The sequence below is a fragment of the Dendronephthya gigantea genome, unplaced genomic scaffold (assembly GCF_004324835.1).
Source record: "Dendronephthya gigantea isolate DGI-Jeju-01 unplaced genomic scaffold, DenGig_1.0 000754R, whole genome shotgun sequence".
Taxonomy (NCBI): Eukaryota; Metazoa; Cnidaria; class Anthozoa; order Malacalcyonacea; family Nephtheidae; genus Dendronephthya; species Dendronephthya gigantea.
The window spans coordinates 1-15440 of NW_021163764.1; the positions used below are offsets into that span (position 1 = coordinate 1).

General features: G+C 34.9%; 1 protein-coding gene across 1 annotated transcript; it reads right to left on the reverse strand.

The window, feature by feature from the left end:
• Nucleotides 1-8765: 8765 nt before the first annotated feature.
• On the reverse strand, nucleotides 8766-12949 carry LOC114544379. The gene is made up of 7 exons (XM_028563037.1): nucleotides 12789-12949; nucleotides 11696-11831; nucleotides 11345-11529; nucleotides 10480-10704; nucleotides 10020-10320; nucleotides 9452-9562; nucleotides 8766-9035 (listed from the first exon to the last, which is right to left on the reverse strand). The coding sequence occupies exons 1-7, from the start codon at nucleotides 12852-12854 to the stop codon at nucleotides 8839-8841; spliced, it is 1221 nt and encodes a 406-aa protein (XP_028418838.1). The 5' UTR covers nucleotides 12855-12949; the 3' UTR covers nucleotides 8766-8838.
• Nucleotides 12950-15440: the final 2491 nt, after the last annotated feature.

A 15440-nucleotide genomic window follows, 5' to 3' on the forward strand; every position in this document is an offset into this window, starting at 1 on the left:
AGGGACGAGGTCCTGGACGGCCTGCCTTAGTTATCCAACGTGAGCAAATTGAATTCCTTCGCGAATTGCACTTTTCATGGGCCAAGATCGCGCAGATTCTCGGTATCAGTGAAAGTACCTTACGACGAAAAAGAGACGAGTTACAGTTATCCACCGATATCGAAGACAATTTTTCAGAATTATCATGTACTGATCATGAACAGCATACATACGTTTTAATAGCCTCGTTGACAAAGGACCTTAATACTATCTATAACCCATTCTCGAGTTCATCCCCGAGACATTTTATTCACTCTTATACCTTAGCCTCAAAAGAGACACATTGGCCGTTTTCACACAAAAAGACGTAATGCGTCTTTAATATTTTTGTCTCGTTATAAAGACGCACAACAGAAACATTATCCGTCTAGACGAACTAGCGCTGGGTCGGTGGGTGGGTGGGCGGACGGGCGGACGGGCGGATGGATGCATGGAGAAAACTTATTATCCAATTGATAATATATTGGTTAAGAGAAATTGCTGTCAAACGCAAGACTCTCACATATTTGGCGTCTTTTTCTATCCATTTTAACCACATATGTTGGCATTTGATCAAGGCCATGATTGAACTATGTCCATCTGTATAAGCAAATTGGTCTGAGTCGATGAAATCTTGAACAATGTGCGCAATTTTAGTTTTGTAGACGCATTTCTCAAATATTTCTCAAATATGGATGGATGGATGGATGGATGGATGGATGGATGGATGGATGGATGGATGGATGGGCGGACGGGCGGACGGGCGGACGGGCGGACGGGCGGACGGGCGGATGGATGCATGGAGAAAACTTATTATCCAATTGATAATATATTGGTTAAGAGAAATTGCTGTCAAACGCAAGACTCTCACATATTTGGCGTCTTTTTCTATCCATTTTAACCACATATGTTGGCATTTGATCAAGGCCATGATTGAACTATGTCCATCTGTATAAGCAAATTGGTCTGAGTCGATGAAATCTTGAACAATGTGCGCAATTTTAGTTTTGTAGACGCATTTCTCAAATATTCTTATAATAATGTCTGTCAAGGATATAGGTCTTAACTGATTTCAAGAACTGAGAGTGGATTCTTTCGGTATAGGTATGATATTAGCTTGCTTCCACATTACCGGGACTTGGGCAACTTTCAATGAAATATTAAATATTTGCGTAATTGTTGGTCAATACGCCATGTTGAAAAATTCTGCTATGTAATTAAACTACCGTGATGCCTTGCAATTCTGCAATCGGCCTCTTTCCAAAACTCTTTCCAAAACCAGTACGGGAGATCATCTGGTCCTGATGATGTTCCTTTCTGTTTTTGAAAATATTTTAGAATCATTTCATCAGTAAGCGAAGGAACTCTGGTATTCTATGGAATTTCGAATAACTCTGGTCTAGCATAATGAGGGTCAGTACTAACACTTTGGAAGAAGCTATTTATTTGGTTAGGATCAATAGTTGTTGTAACTGATATACTGTTATCTTTCCTTCCTGTGACTCTGTTGACATTTCACCACAAGCCTTTTGCTGCTAATCGGTGTTTACGATTCTCATTCTTTACAGCATGAGTTGATTTTTCCGGATAAGATCATTGATCCTTTCTTGTAAGCGAGTATTAGCTTCACTGTTTCTGGCCTCAATAGCTCGCTTTCGTTGTTTTAGCAAATATTTGACCAAAGGAGAATAAATGGCGGGTCCTTTCTTGACGTTCGCACTTTAATCATCGGAAAGCTTTTTACGAATTTTGGCCAAACACTTAGATAGAATCTTTCAACCATTTGATCGACACTTTGACCTACTGCAGTAATTTCATTCCAATCGATCAATTCTAGTTCAGTTAACATGTTTAATTTTCTGTATTGTCTCACATCTCTAATGTCTCGTGGATAAGCTATAACCATACTATGATCTGGTCTAACCAGACTTTTCTCGACTTTTACCTTTTTCCAAAACATCCAAGGCAACCGGGGTTGACGGGATCCCTGCAAAAATATTGAAATTTTCTAGCAATATTATAAATTACCCCATCCCTGACTTATATCTTTAATCTTTCAACTTTTTCTGGTATATTTGTTGACGATTGGAGAATAGCTAGAGTAACACCTACACTGCGTCCAATAATTATATGCAAAATCGTTTTTTCGCTACATTTCATTTGGTTTTTAGAAATGAAATGTAGTGTATATTATGGAAACATTATTACATGTGCAAAGCTGTAATTCCCGTGTGATGTTTCCCCGTCTCATTTGTGTTTTCGCTTTCCATCTGAAAAAACAATAAGTTAATGAATTTAAATATATGTCTGTTTAAACGGTAAATAAGTATACAAACAATACAAAAATGGCTCAATTAAGAAGATTCAAATTGTATTTTATAAAGATACGAGGCATTTGGCTTTTATAATAGTAAGAAATTTTGACATTAGTTGAAGCCGTCGATTCGGTTGAAGATTTATATCAACAAAAACAGCACAACCATGAGAAAAAGTAGAATCGCTTCCTACTTTTCATCTGTTCGCGCGAATATATTCGCCTGGTGGAGAACCGGCTTAACATCCGAGCGTGTTTTAGCAGAAATTGAACGAGTCAGTATTCAATCTTGACTTCACCGACAGGGGGCCTTCCACTTCCGGTTCATAAGAAAATATTCTGCATAATAAAAGAGATATAACGCCACACCTTTTAAAATTCCTTCACCACGTAGTCAGGACTACCAAGTTTTCAAAAATTATCGTACTAGACGAGGCGAGGGCCACAAAGTTTTCGCGCAAACCCTTTACTAGCAATAGCAGACCGTGGCGTGATTGGCGCGCAAATGACGAATCCCGTAGCGGTAGACGTATAGCTGTAGTCAAATCTAAAGCTCCCCAATATCTCTTTAACGACCCGCGAGAGCCTCACGAAATGGGGAATATCGTCATCTTCTGATTGATCTTTTTGCCTCCATCCGGAGACCTTGCTTCATATAGTCGCTGCATGTCTGAAACCCATACCTGAATCGATTCACGTGGAAACACGACTCGATTCTAAATTTCATTGCCAATAATCTGCCGTCAAAACATTTTCAAGATGTTTTTGCCGATATTCCCGGATTTTCTAACCCCTCAATAATAACTGGTGACAAGTATTGTCATGATTTGATGAACATATGAATTCTAATGTAATACCACTTACGTAGTAAAATATATTGTGTAATATGAAATCTTGTTTAGCCTTTGTAAAAATGTAACCATAAGTAGCCAATTGTAAATTATCGTATAAGCGAGATTTGTAATTGTATTTTATATATGTATTACAATACGATATATATTACATATGATATTATAATTATATATATATATATATATAAAAATACAATATAAATATAATATAATATATATAATATATATAATATATAAATATATTATATATATATATATATAATAATATTATATATTATATATATATATATTATATATATATATATTATTATATATATATTATATTATATATATATATGTCTATTAAAATAAAATCAATGAAATATTACAAAATTTTGAATATATTGTTCGCTACACTCTGTGTTTCACGTTTCTTCTGAAACGATCATCAGGCGAATGATTACTCTACAGCAGTTAAAGTTTGTGTGATGACGTTTTTGACGTGCTTGCGCTGATACAATTCAAAAATTGCGCGCGCGTTTAAAGTTTTTTGCGCTGAATCTGTTTTTATGTCTACATTTTGCGAAAAGTTCACTTCTTTTGTTTAATGTCGTCTCCTTCGAGGATTTAAGAATTGCCATTTTTTCCTCCAGGCACAGATTGCATGACCGTCCGCCGCTGAGTAAGCCGGAACGCATTTGATAATTGTCCACTTGATGTTGAATGGTTTGTTTAGTCTTTTTAGGTTCCATGTGTGCTTTGATAGTTCAGTTTCGGATTCGTAGGCTGGGTGGTTTATGGATTTCTTGTGGTTGTAGTATCTGGTCTTGAACGTACCAGCTGTTACACCGATGTAGTTCTTCGACTCAGGAGGATTTGTAGTTGTAATCTCGGCATTATAAACGTGGCTTTCAGTTAGGCATTTACCAAGGAGTGGGCATTCATTCTTGATGCGCCGGTTGCAATTTGTACGATCTGACGAGGTTTTGTTCGATTTCATGATGTTTTGGTTGTGGCTGGAAATAACACTTTTTACGTTTGGCATGCACGAGTAGCTAACTTTGACTGAATTGCGGTTAAATATCTTGTGAAGCTTTGAGGATTTTGGAAAGTGTTTATCGATTATTTGAAGGAATTTCTGCGCAACATTAGTTTTAACGTTTTTACTGAAAGGTGGGTTAAACCAGATTATGTTCCGCTTACGTTGTGAATTGTGACGGTGTTGGCTTGGGTTGTGTTGGTCGGAGTAGGTGAGCCTGATATTATAATTACAACGTTTGAGTGATTCTTCGTAAACCGGTAGACTCTCTTTAAAAGATTTTTCGTTGGAGGATAGTGAGGATAGACGTTTGTTGATTGACTTCGGTATTTGCTTGATGATGCTAGGTGGATGGTTAGATCTAGCGTCAACATACAGTGGCTCGTTGTTTGGCTTACGGAAAGGTTGGTGATTTCCTTCGATAAGGTTGAGTGTGACGTCAAGAAAGTTTACCAGGTAGTAGTTGATTTCCGCAGTGATTTTAAGGCCATAGTCATCAAAGATTTTGTGGAGATTTTTCCTTGCATGGTCAGCCTGACGACCTCCCGTTCCCTCAAGGATGAGCAATCCGTCATCTCTGTACAACCCAACGTTGTCTATCCCAAAGCTTTCGGCTAGACTTGTTCAGCAAGAACAAACCGACCAGTTCACAAACCTCGGCACCGTCGTAACTTCCCATCGCGACATCGAAAAGAGACTGGTTGTTCTTTTTTACCCACGTTTTATCGTTGCAGAAGAGAAGAGACTTGCGCGGATGTTTAATGATAGAGATGTGATAATCGGTGATTTCGATCAAAGATTTTCCCAAATTTTCCACATGACCTTTTTGAATTGTATCAGCGCAAGCACGTCAAAAACGTCATCACACAAACTTTAACTGCTGTAGAGTAATCATTCGCCTGATGATCGTTTCAGAAGAAACGTGAAACACAGAGTGTAGCGAACAATATAGCCCATTCAAAATTTTGTAATATTTCATTGATTTTATTTTAATCGCTCTATTAAATTTTGATATCGAGCACTCTTTCTTCTTGGATACTTCACTTAATTGTAGTGTCTATTATATTTTATATTATATTTTATATTATATATATTATATTATTATTATATATTATTATTTATATATTTATATATTATATATTTATATATATTATTTATTATTTATTATTATATATTATTATTATATATTATATATATATATATATTATATATATTATTATTTATATATTATATTATTATTATATTTATTATTATATTATTATATTATATTATTATATATATTATATTATATATTATATATATTATATATTATTATATTTATATATTATATATATTATATATATTATATTATTTATTATATTATTATATATATATATTTTATATATTTATTATATATTATATATTATATTATTATATATATTATATATATTATATATATTATATATATTATATATATTATTTATTATATTTATATATTATATATTTATATATTATATATTATTATATATATTATATATATATATTATATTATTATATATATTATATTATTATATATATTATATATATTATATATATATATTATTATATATTTATATATTATTATATTATATTATTATATTATATTATTATATATATTATATGTATTATATATACCGGGTGTCTCATAAAAAAGTATCGGTGTTTGATTTGTTATACCTTTAAAACTGAATAAGGAGTTTCAATCGAATAGACTTCACTGAATTCAGAAAGGCCTAAATAAAATTTTGATATATGATTTGAATATATTTGAGCAATATTGAATGAAATAATACAGTTTCATTTCGAAGGAGCAATTTTGAAAATGCTTAAAATTACATTAAATCAGCCGATCAAATTAGCATTTAATTAAATTGCTGTTCTTGTCAACACAACACATAATAAAAAATATTAACACATTCGATAGTTTATACATCTGAAAAAGCATGTCCTTGAACACCTATACAACGTCGTGCTCTATTAACCACGCCAGAAAAAGCGTTTTGTACCATTTGTGCATCTAAACTTTGGCACGCTAAGATAACTGCCTGGCGGAGCTGTCTCAAATTCCTAGGCTGCTGCTCATGCGGGACGTTCCAGATTTGTTGCTTCAAATATCCCCAAAGAAAAAAGTCGTAAATTGCCAGATCAGGAGATCGAGGAGGCCAGGGCCAATCGGCGCGTTTTCCCATAACCTTGCCTAGAAACTGTCCGCGAAGATATCGCATCGTCGCATTGCTGGTGTGGCAAGGGGCACTGTCTTGCTGCCACCACATTACACGATGGTCAATATTGTGTTCACAAAAATCTCTCTGAATTACATGATAGCGAATAATTCGTAAATACTCTCTGCTGTCGAGATTCCCTTCCACAAAATGTGGGCCAAGAATAGTACTAGCTCTTGTTAAACCTGCCCAAACCATCACTTGTTCGGCACCTTGAACGAATTCAACGTAATGTTCGCGAGGGTGACCGTTACCATATTGCGCGTATCTGACAACATTGCGAGAGTTTACTTCAGAGTTAAGGGTGAAAACCGCTTCATCAGAAACTATTAAATTGATCAAGAAAACCAGGATTTTTGTCAACTGTGCCAACAAATCGATTGCAAAATGCAAGCCGTTGTGCTGGGTCGCCTTCTTTTAATGCCTGTCTGCGTATTAAAACATACGGATGAAATTTCAGGTCGATTTTCACAATGCGATTGAACGTGCATCGACTTAATCCCAGACCATTTCTTCTGGTGGAACGTTGTCCATTTTCTAGCAGAGATTGTCGGACTAGGTCAATGTTTTCCATCGTTCTTCCAGTTCTCGTCCTTCCACTCCATCCTTTTTGAGGTTAAGACATGTGTCTTCTGTCAAAAATTTGTTGTACGTTCTTTTAATTGCTGCTCTAGTCGGAGCACGATCACCTGGCCAACGTCCTAGCCATCGCCTTCTTACCTCTTCGGCATTATTTACCCTTGCATACTCAATACGAGCCCAAACTCTTTGATCTTTTGTTAGCTGAAGCATATTCAACTTGGTATAAATAACGATATCCTAATTCGCTTGCATGCCTGAGGTCCCATGAGGCAAATCAAAGCGTTTGGCGAACTTTGGACAAGAAATGTTGGCATTTTTCATTTCCCACAAGGAACAAAGGTCAAAGTATTTTATGTAAACCATAAAATAATACAAGATTGAAGCTAACTTCTTTAAAAACTTCAGAACTCGCGAAAAAAATAGAAAATGTCTTCAAATAAATTTATTAAGTTGTCTTAATTGATTTTTCGCCAGTTTTAAAACTGAAGTTTGGCTTGAAACATTTATATCTCACTGAATATAAGGTGAAAGATCTAGCACTGTATACCAAAATTGAAGTTAGCATTTTCTTAATACTATAAAACTTATTTGAAAGCCATACCTGGTATAGTTTTTACATCATATTAAATCAAACACCGGTACTTTTTTTGAGACACCCGGTATTATATATATTATACATATTATATACATTACTGCAAAGTGATATGTTAAATTTTCGTTGCAAGGTACAATCCTTTGGACCCATTTTCCTCCTTATCATTCGTAATCATGTAGCCACAAAACACAAAGAAAGATGGAAGTAAGTCGACGATACCAGTCTCTCCGAAACAATTGGGGAATGTGCTCACAGCAATATGCTGTCTATTATCGATGAAATTGACGATTGGTGCACAGAAAATGATATGGTCCTAAATCACTCCAAGTGCAAAGACCGAATTATCTGATTTGCTAAAGACACGCCGAATTTCCAGCGTTTGTTCATTAAGGTTCAACGTGCACCTCTTTTTTTTTCGTGCTATATTAAATAATCTAAAGTCTCAAAGAAACTTTCTCTAAATCCCTAAAGCTTAAAATAAGTATAATCTACGTATAATAAATATCTTGATTTTTTTGTAGAACTAGTCGGTTTCCTAATTTGTTTATGCTGTCCAGTATCGTAGTCCATGTCGTAGTCTCTATCATGTTAATTTTTAATATATAATGTTGTGTAATAGTTTTGAATGTATATCAGGTTAGTAAGAAAATTCTGCATGTACAATTCAACATCCTACGTAGCTGCCATTCAGATTTGTTTTAATAAACTCCAAACTCCATAATGTTTAATGCTTACAGCTTACTGTATAGGGTTTTTCATGTTTTTGGGACAGGACTTTCAAGTTACGACCGTTTTCTAAAATCTTTTGAACGAACATTTGAAGCGTCTACCGTTTACGCGAACTAACCAACGACAACGGTTAGTAAATAGTAACAAACTAACGAAGTTAATCGACAGCATTAACGTGTGTTTTCCCGTGGAAGATCACAAACACAAAATAGAAAATATTTTTAGAGAATGTAATATTGTTTGTAATATATAAAAAAGTAATATTGTAATTTAGGTTGCATATATGGATTTATGTTCTACGCTTTACTAAGATTTATCTTACTTTGCCTAGAACAATTAAGTTCCTTTTGTTCCTAAACTTAGTAAACTACACTGCAACAAATCCATGAGTGCAAGTTGTTTTAATAAAAATGCTAATGGTAAACAATACACTTCTTATTAACTTCATCTATCAAATTATAATGATTGACCGTTGTCCGTTGTGGTTCCCGTCACTGCACGAACGGTATTCCAAAAAGAGCTTCTAAAGCATCGACCAGCAATTTGAGCCGCTGAAAATCCAAAGAATGAAACGTCCAAAGCCCGCCGTTTTTGGTCAACATACAAGTGAGGAAATCAATGAAAGGATTGTTGCCATGGCGTTTACGGATTTCATCAACATGCCTACCAGGCATGATGTTTGTCAAATCTTAAAAAGTAAAGTAATCACATGAATATGCATGCAATACTCTATCAACCTAAAAATCGTCTTTTGTTTATGTTTTGATCTAATGAGGGTAACAGGGCGGTATTCAAAAGAAAAAATCTTTGACCAACTATTACAACACATAATAATGAACGCCACAAAGAAGACATAATTGAGGCCTCAAAGAAGGGTGTCTTTGTGGACGAAAGAGCAACATCTTGGGAGCTATACAGTGTGCGGTGCGGGGTGGCACCCGGCCCTCGACTATGTCGTTCCTTTTGACACTGCGGCTGTATTTCAATGAACTGAAATCCAACCTCTATTTAATTCGATAATTTTCAAGATACTAATAATTTTTCTCATTCAGATCAAAAGTTTATATTGGCCCAAAAGGTTGGTATTCGTAATCTGGGGCTTACCTTTGATAAAAAATTTTCGTACTGTAAACAATCCTAAGGATTTATATTCAAAATTAAACACTGTTTCTTCGGAATCTAACTGGAGAGTGCCTTTCACCCATTTTGAGAAACCTAGATGCAAAACAAATAAATTAACGATTTAAGATGTGTCGCATGTGCGAAGTCACGCTGTAAAAGTGACCAAACAAAAGGCTCCTTAAAAATGGTTTCAAAATGGGGCTTTAAAATAGCCGTACAATATTTGACCCCTATAATTAAGAATAGGATTCCCCAGCTCGATTGCCGATGCTTTCGCAGCTATATTTCTTCAGAAGCACGTTACCCAATAAAAATATTTTGCTTAATATTCTTGTATGTTTGCATGGCCGGTGACAGTCGTTAAGTAATTTAGCTTGTAGGTACACTACGTAAGTATTTAATACTGCAAAGCTTTCGGACCGTTAATTGCAGGTAATTAATTTCAGGTAATTGCACTGATGAAGGCCCGGCCGGTTCAACGGACCGAAAGCTTTGCAGTGTTAAATACTCACGTGTTGCACCAAGCTAAATTACTTAATATTTTGCTTACTTGAAAGCATCCAGATAACAATTCCTTGCTTTAGAAATTCCACCAATTTCTCTTCACGCCTTGTTCTTACAGCCTGGAAATTGTGGTGTAGAGATTTGGAAAGGTAGCTCATTGCTGCTGTTGTCATTATCATGGATCCACACGTTTCTCCACTAGCTCCATCTCGTACTTTTAGATGACTTCCAGGGGCGTAAAGGAAATCCATTCTCTCAACTAACGTTTTCCATATCTCTGGCTTGCTAAGAGAGAATGACTTAGTTTCGTCACAGCAAACGAATGTCAATACCCCGTCATAGGATACCTTTAAAAAGAGAAATTCTAATTCATCGGTCCCTTAGGTACACACTATTGAGTATTTAATAATTATTGCCAAAAGACAAGAAAATCGGTCGTTACAATGTAAATGTCAAGCAATTCTTCCTTGTTGATAAAATACCATGATAAACTGAATGTTATATACCTTAGAAGGCTGCCAATCTAAATGAGCTTCAGCAGCAGATCTGACTTCGTACTTAGTTGTCTCAATTCTTTCTTTCAAACGAAGCACAATATTCTTTTCAGCAGCTTCATCCTCCAAAACATCAATAACCTTTTCCTGATGTTGCAATTCCTCGTAATAATCATTGACGTCATGTTTACTCTTACCCATTTCGACGAAAGCAATTTTTTCGAGCAGTCGTCTTGTCTGAGAAGGAATTTATACAATGTAACATGTATCAGCATTTTCTGTTCGCCCAACCGTGCATAATTATTTACGACAAAGAAAAAACAAAAAACCAAAGCAGTGATCTGTTCATGTTTTGGGACAAAGGTAAAGCATTGGTTTATCAAAATTTCTTTTAGTGTTCAAAATTCATTCATCCTGAGTAAACAGTTTGAATTCTCATTAAACAACATACTTAATCATTATCGAAATAACGAAACCAATCGAAAAATATATTTAGGGCTTGGATTCTCGAAGTGTACAAAGAACCACTATGAAACTCAATTTTTAAAAAGAGAAACCAATCCGTCACCGGGTTGAACATCAAAAAAAGCCACCCAAAATGAGCATAATTGGAAAAATTTTTGTTTCCAAAATATTGAAAAATTGTATATTAATTAACAAAGCTTCCCATTTTAACAATTTTAGGATGGTTTGTTAAATATTTTACTTAAAATTTTTCTAGTTTCAAAATTAATTCAAAGCAAAAGTTCAACGGATGTTTCTCAAACACAGGATCCACTTTGCCAAACATAGAAACTAATTGAAAAACAAGAATAAAAATAACTATATAACTATTTTCCCCGTTGAGTAATATAGGAAAATTTATATTTTTCTTTACCACATATTTTTCCGTTGACTTTAAGGTTAACTCGGTGGTCTTTCGCATCAATTCTTTACCGTTTGTTAGGGCTTTAGGGTGCCATGCGAACGTATCCACCATGAACACCATTGCAACAGTTTCACCATTTCTTTTCAGCTCACTCGCCATTTCGTAAGCCAACAGACCGCCGAACGAGTAGCCAGCTGAAAATGCGTTTCAAAAATCGTGGGCATGAGCGAGCATCCAGCTACAATAACTGACGTAACTGATGTAACTAAAAGACCCCTCTTGAATGACACGATACGGTAAAATTTATTATTTTTAATTTCTAGTTGGTAACAATATAGTTTTCATATAATTTGTTCTTACCAAGATAAAATGGACCTTCAGGCTGGATTTTTTTTATTAAATCTACATATCTACGAGCGAGTGTCAGCACCGTTCCATATTCACTCCTCTCAAATGACGTATCGTCCACTCCAATACCATATAATGCAACATGTGCCTGAAAAAAATAATAACTGATGAACGAATGCCATCACTCTATACCAGATGCAAGCATTAAATAATTTAATTTGTGAAATGATGGAGAATCACTTCATATGTACATATAATAATTGCGTATATCCCCTGAACTTGCATTTTAGATAGATAGGATAGATTTAGACACTGCCTTAATTCATGTAATACAGCGTAACTTACTGCGGTAAAGTGTTTTTAAACCACGTATAATTTTTTATTTACCTATAATTTTTTATTTCTATCAATCAGGGCATAAAAATGCCTCGAGATTTGCAGTTTTATATGGTTTTTCGTCAAACCCAGCGTAAGGTCGTAATTGATATTATTATTGATTGATAACTTTATGCATCTTAATTGATACAAGTTTGGTTCTACCTAGATTCTGATTGGGTAAGAGCCTACAGACAATTTTCACTGACTTGTCACTTACAACGACATTAAACAATTATTAGCTTCGCTTCGGCAGATAGCATTGGCCTTGGTCCAAATATTTCTTGTTATTATACATTATAGTAGTAAAAGCAATTTGACTGGCTAATAGTTGACAGATAAATCGCGCAATCACGCAAAATTCAGTTATCTGCTAGCAGATAACTGAGTTATCTGCTAGTGAGCCTGCGGTAGTTAACAAGCGGTTTCATTTGAATTCATTCGTTAATACTATGTTTATTATTCTTCAAATTTATAATAAAACAATTATTGAATTCGTTTTTGTGATATGCAGAGTTATCAAGGTCTCGGTAAGCGATAACGCTTACCCCGACCTTGATAACTCTGCATATCACAAAAACCTCATCCAATAATTGTTCAATATCATGCTCAGCGTCATGCAATAACTGTTAATAGTTTGTTTTTTTATCCATATATAATTTATGAATCTGATATAATAAGAATCTGATTTTTTACCCTGCAACCGGACCAAGTTGCTTGAAATCGTTACCTGTTTTTGGAAACCTTGCGCGAATGACGCTAGTCCAAGCGCCGACTTTTCGCTGGAGTGTGTCATAAATACTTTAACAAATACGTTATCTGGAGTATAAATTGGAATAACTTTCTCTGGATTTGAAGGAATATTTATGTTCTGCAGCTCAAGCCCATTGTTAATTCTTCCAATCTTAACTGTGTCATTGTAGTTAATTTCAGGTGAAATATTTTTTTATCTTCTTCATCGTTACTTGACAAACTTGGTTTCCTTTGCTTTACTTCTTCCGAGGATTCATTGTCCGCACTCGTCGATTCTACGTTTTCTATTTGTTCCAGAATATCATTAACGATTCTTAGACCATTCACATTTGGTTGGATAAAGTAATAAGCCTATATGTTGAGGAAAAACACCCGAATTAGCATTTCATCCATGCATAATTTTATTGGCGCTTAATTTAAATAAAACTTACATAGAGTGAAGGATGATATTATAAATATATTAGAGATAGCGTATTAATTTCATAAATGTGGTTAAATTATGCAAAATCGAGAGAAAATTGCTCGCTTTTGAGACAATTAGAACATTATCCCAACTTATATTTCGCTAAATGCTCGTGAAACGCTCTCGTTTAATAATTGTTAAGTGTCTACTCTTAATAGTGCGTGAATTTCTTTAAGAAATTAGTCGAAAAAGAAGGATAGGTGTTATGAGCTCGTATTGGAAGGAAAAAGATCGTGATTCTTACACACGAGTGCAATTTTCCGTCGTATAACTGATTAGTGCATCGTTTCATTAATAAGTAATAGCAAATTTGGTTTCTCCTACAATTATAGCTACACGAGTAAAAAAAAGCACTTTTGAGTATCTTATAACATTTTTGCTGGCTCATTGATCTCTTTTTTCATCAAGAGACTTACCTCAAATTTAGCCCCAATGTTGTTTTCAATTCGATGTTTCATATTTGTTGCAGCAATTGAATCGATTCCAAACTTGTACAGACCGATGTTTAAGTCCACTTCAGAGGCCTCACTACCTGACCACGAACTGAGCAAACGCCTAATGAAATCTTGAACTTTTTGAATTCTCAAATCCAACGGTAGTAGTGCTAGGCTCTCCAATGTCATTAAATTGTCCAAGACTACCAGCGTTTCTTCTCGTTTCCATTGGAACCTCAGAGAATTATGAGTTCTAAGATAAACTTGCCAATTCACAGGAGATATGCAAACTTGAGCTTCGTTAAAATTTTTAAGAATGATGCGTTCCATAAACTCAGTTGCTGAAAAAATATAGACCTGAAAAATCATTGCCAAGTGGGTGAATAATTATGTATACTTATAACCAATACAATGTTGCGACAATATTTTTGTACCAAAAAATTTGCCACCGATTCAATTCTTTCTTATTGAGTAATTTCATAATGTGCCTAGCTTAATGGATTATTTTCTTGATTTGAAGTAGCTAGGAGTTCTGCAGGAATGTGTTTCAAGTTGTTATTCTGAATATACCTTGCGTATAGTGAAGAGCAAAAAATCCGTAGGTTTCCAGGACTGATGTGATATCTGCATTTCTTTCCAGTACTCCAGCACCACTGATCGGTCCCCAGTTAATAGACAAAGCAGGCAGGCCAAGCTTGTTTCGACGATATTCACATAGTTGGTCTAAAAATGTGTTAGCTGCAGCGTAAGATGCTTGCCCAACATTACCAAGAACTCCAGATATTGAGGAAAACATAATGAAGAAATCTAGATCCATCGAAAGACTGAGTTGGTGAAGGATAACACTTCCTATTAGAAAAATAAAAGATAGCTATATTAAGATATTTTTTAATTAAAAATGGTAATAGTACATGGTTTTCACAATTATTATACGAATTATAATAATATTATTACGGTATAAATGGGAATAGCAATAGACCGAGAATTGCCATATCATGCAAGCGAAATCGAATCGCGCATCGGGAAATTAACCAAAGGTGTGCACCACAACTCTCGGGAGACAAAACTGTCACTTAGAAAAATACGGTCACATACACATTTCAAATACAAGTATATTTTGCGCCAAAACACACTTGCGACGAAAAATAATAAAAAAACAAAAAAAAACAAGCGAATTTTCAACTCCGTCGTTCACGCCGGAGTAATTAACAAATGTATTACAAAGAGATTATTGTTCATTATTGATAATTAACAAAGGCATAGTTCATTATTTATGGGTAAAGGCTTTCTTTAAGCACGATTAGCAGAGATCGTGGTAATTAAAAATAAAATTGTCGATCTAGGGTACAATTCAATAGCGTGAAGGGCTATAATGAAAAGACTTACCTTTCACCTTTGTCCCTACAACATTTCTGCATGTCTTCAAATCGGCTTTCTTGAGAAACTGGTCGGCCAATACCATAGCGGTAAAAACGATTCCAGCTACATCAGGTAGACTTTCTAGTTCGCTTCTAATGGCATTCATTTCATCCCAAGATGTGACGTCTGCTTGACGTAGAAGGATACGAGATCCAGTTTTCTTCTCTAATTGTTGGACCTCCGCAATCTTTTCGTCACTTGGTGGTGACCGCGCTGTACACATGACTGTTTTTGCCCCATTTTCAACCATCCATCTTGCGATTTGGAATCCAAAACCTCGAACCCCCCAATGACAAGATAAGTTCGATCATTT

Excerpts from the sequence above, each read along its gene's own strand:
- LOC114544379 (XM_028563037.1), bottom strand. The coding sequence starts at position 12,854 with ATGACACACTCCAGCGAAAAGTCGGCGCTTGGACTAGCGTCATTCGCG. Across the intron at positions 10,705-11,344 it reads AGTCAACGGAAAAATATGTG|ACAAGACGACTGCTCGAAAA; the intron begins GTAAAGAAAAAT and ends ATTCCTTCTCAG. Across the intron at positions 9,036-9,451 it reads ACGAAAATTTTTTATCAAAG|ATTTGACAAACATCATGCCT; the intron begins GTAAGCCCCAGA and ends TTACTTTTTAAG.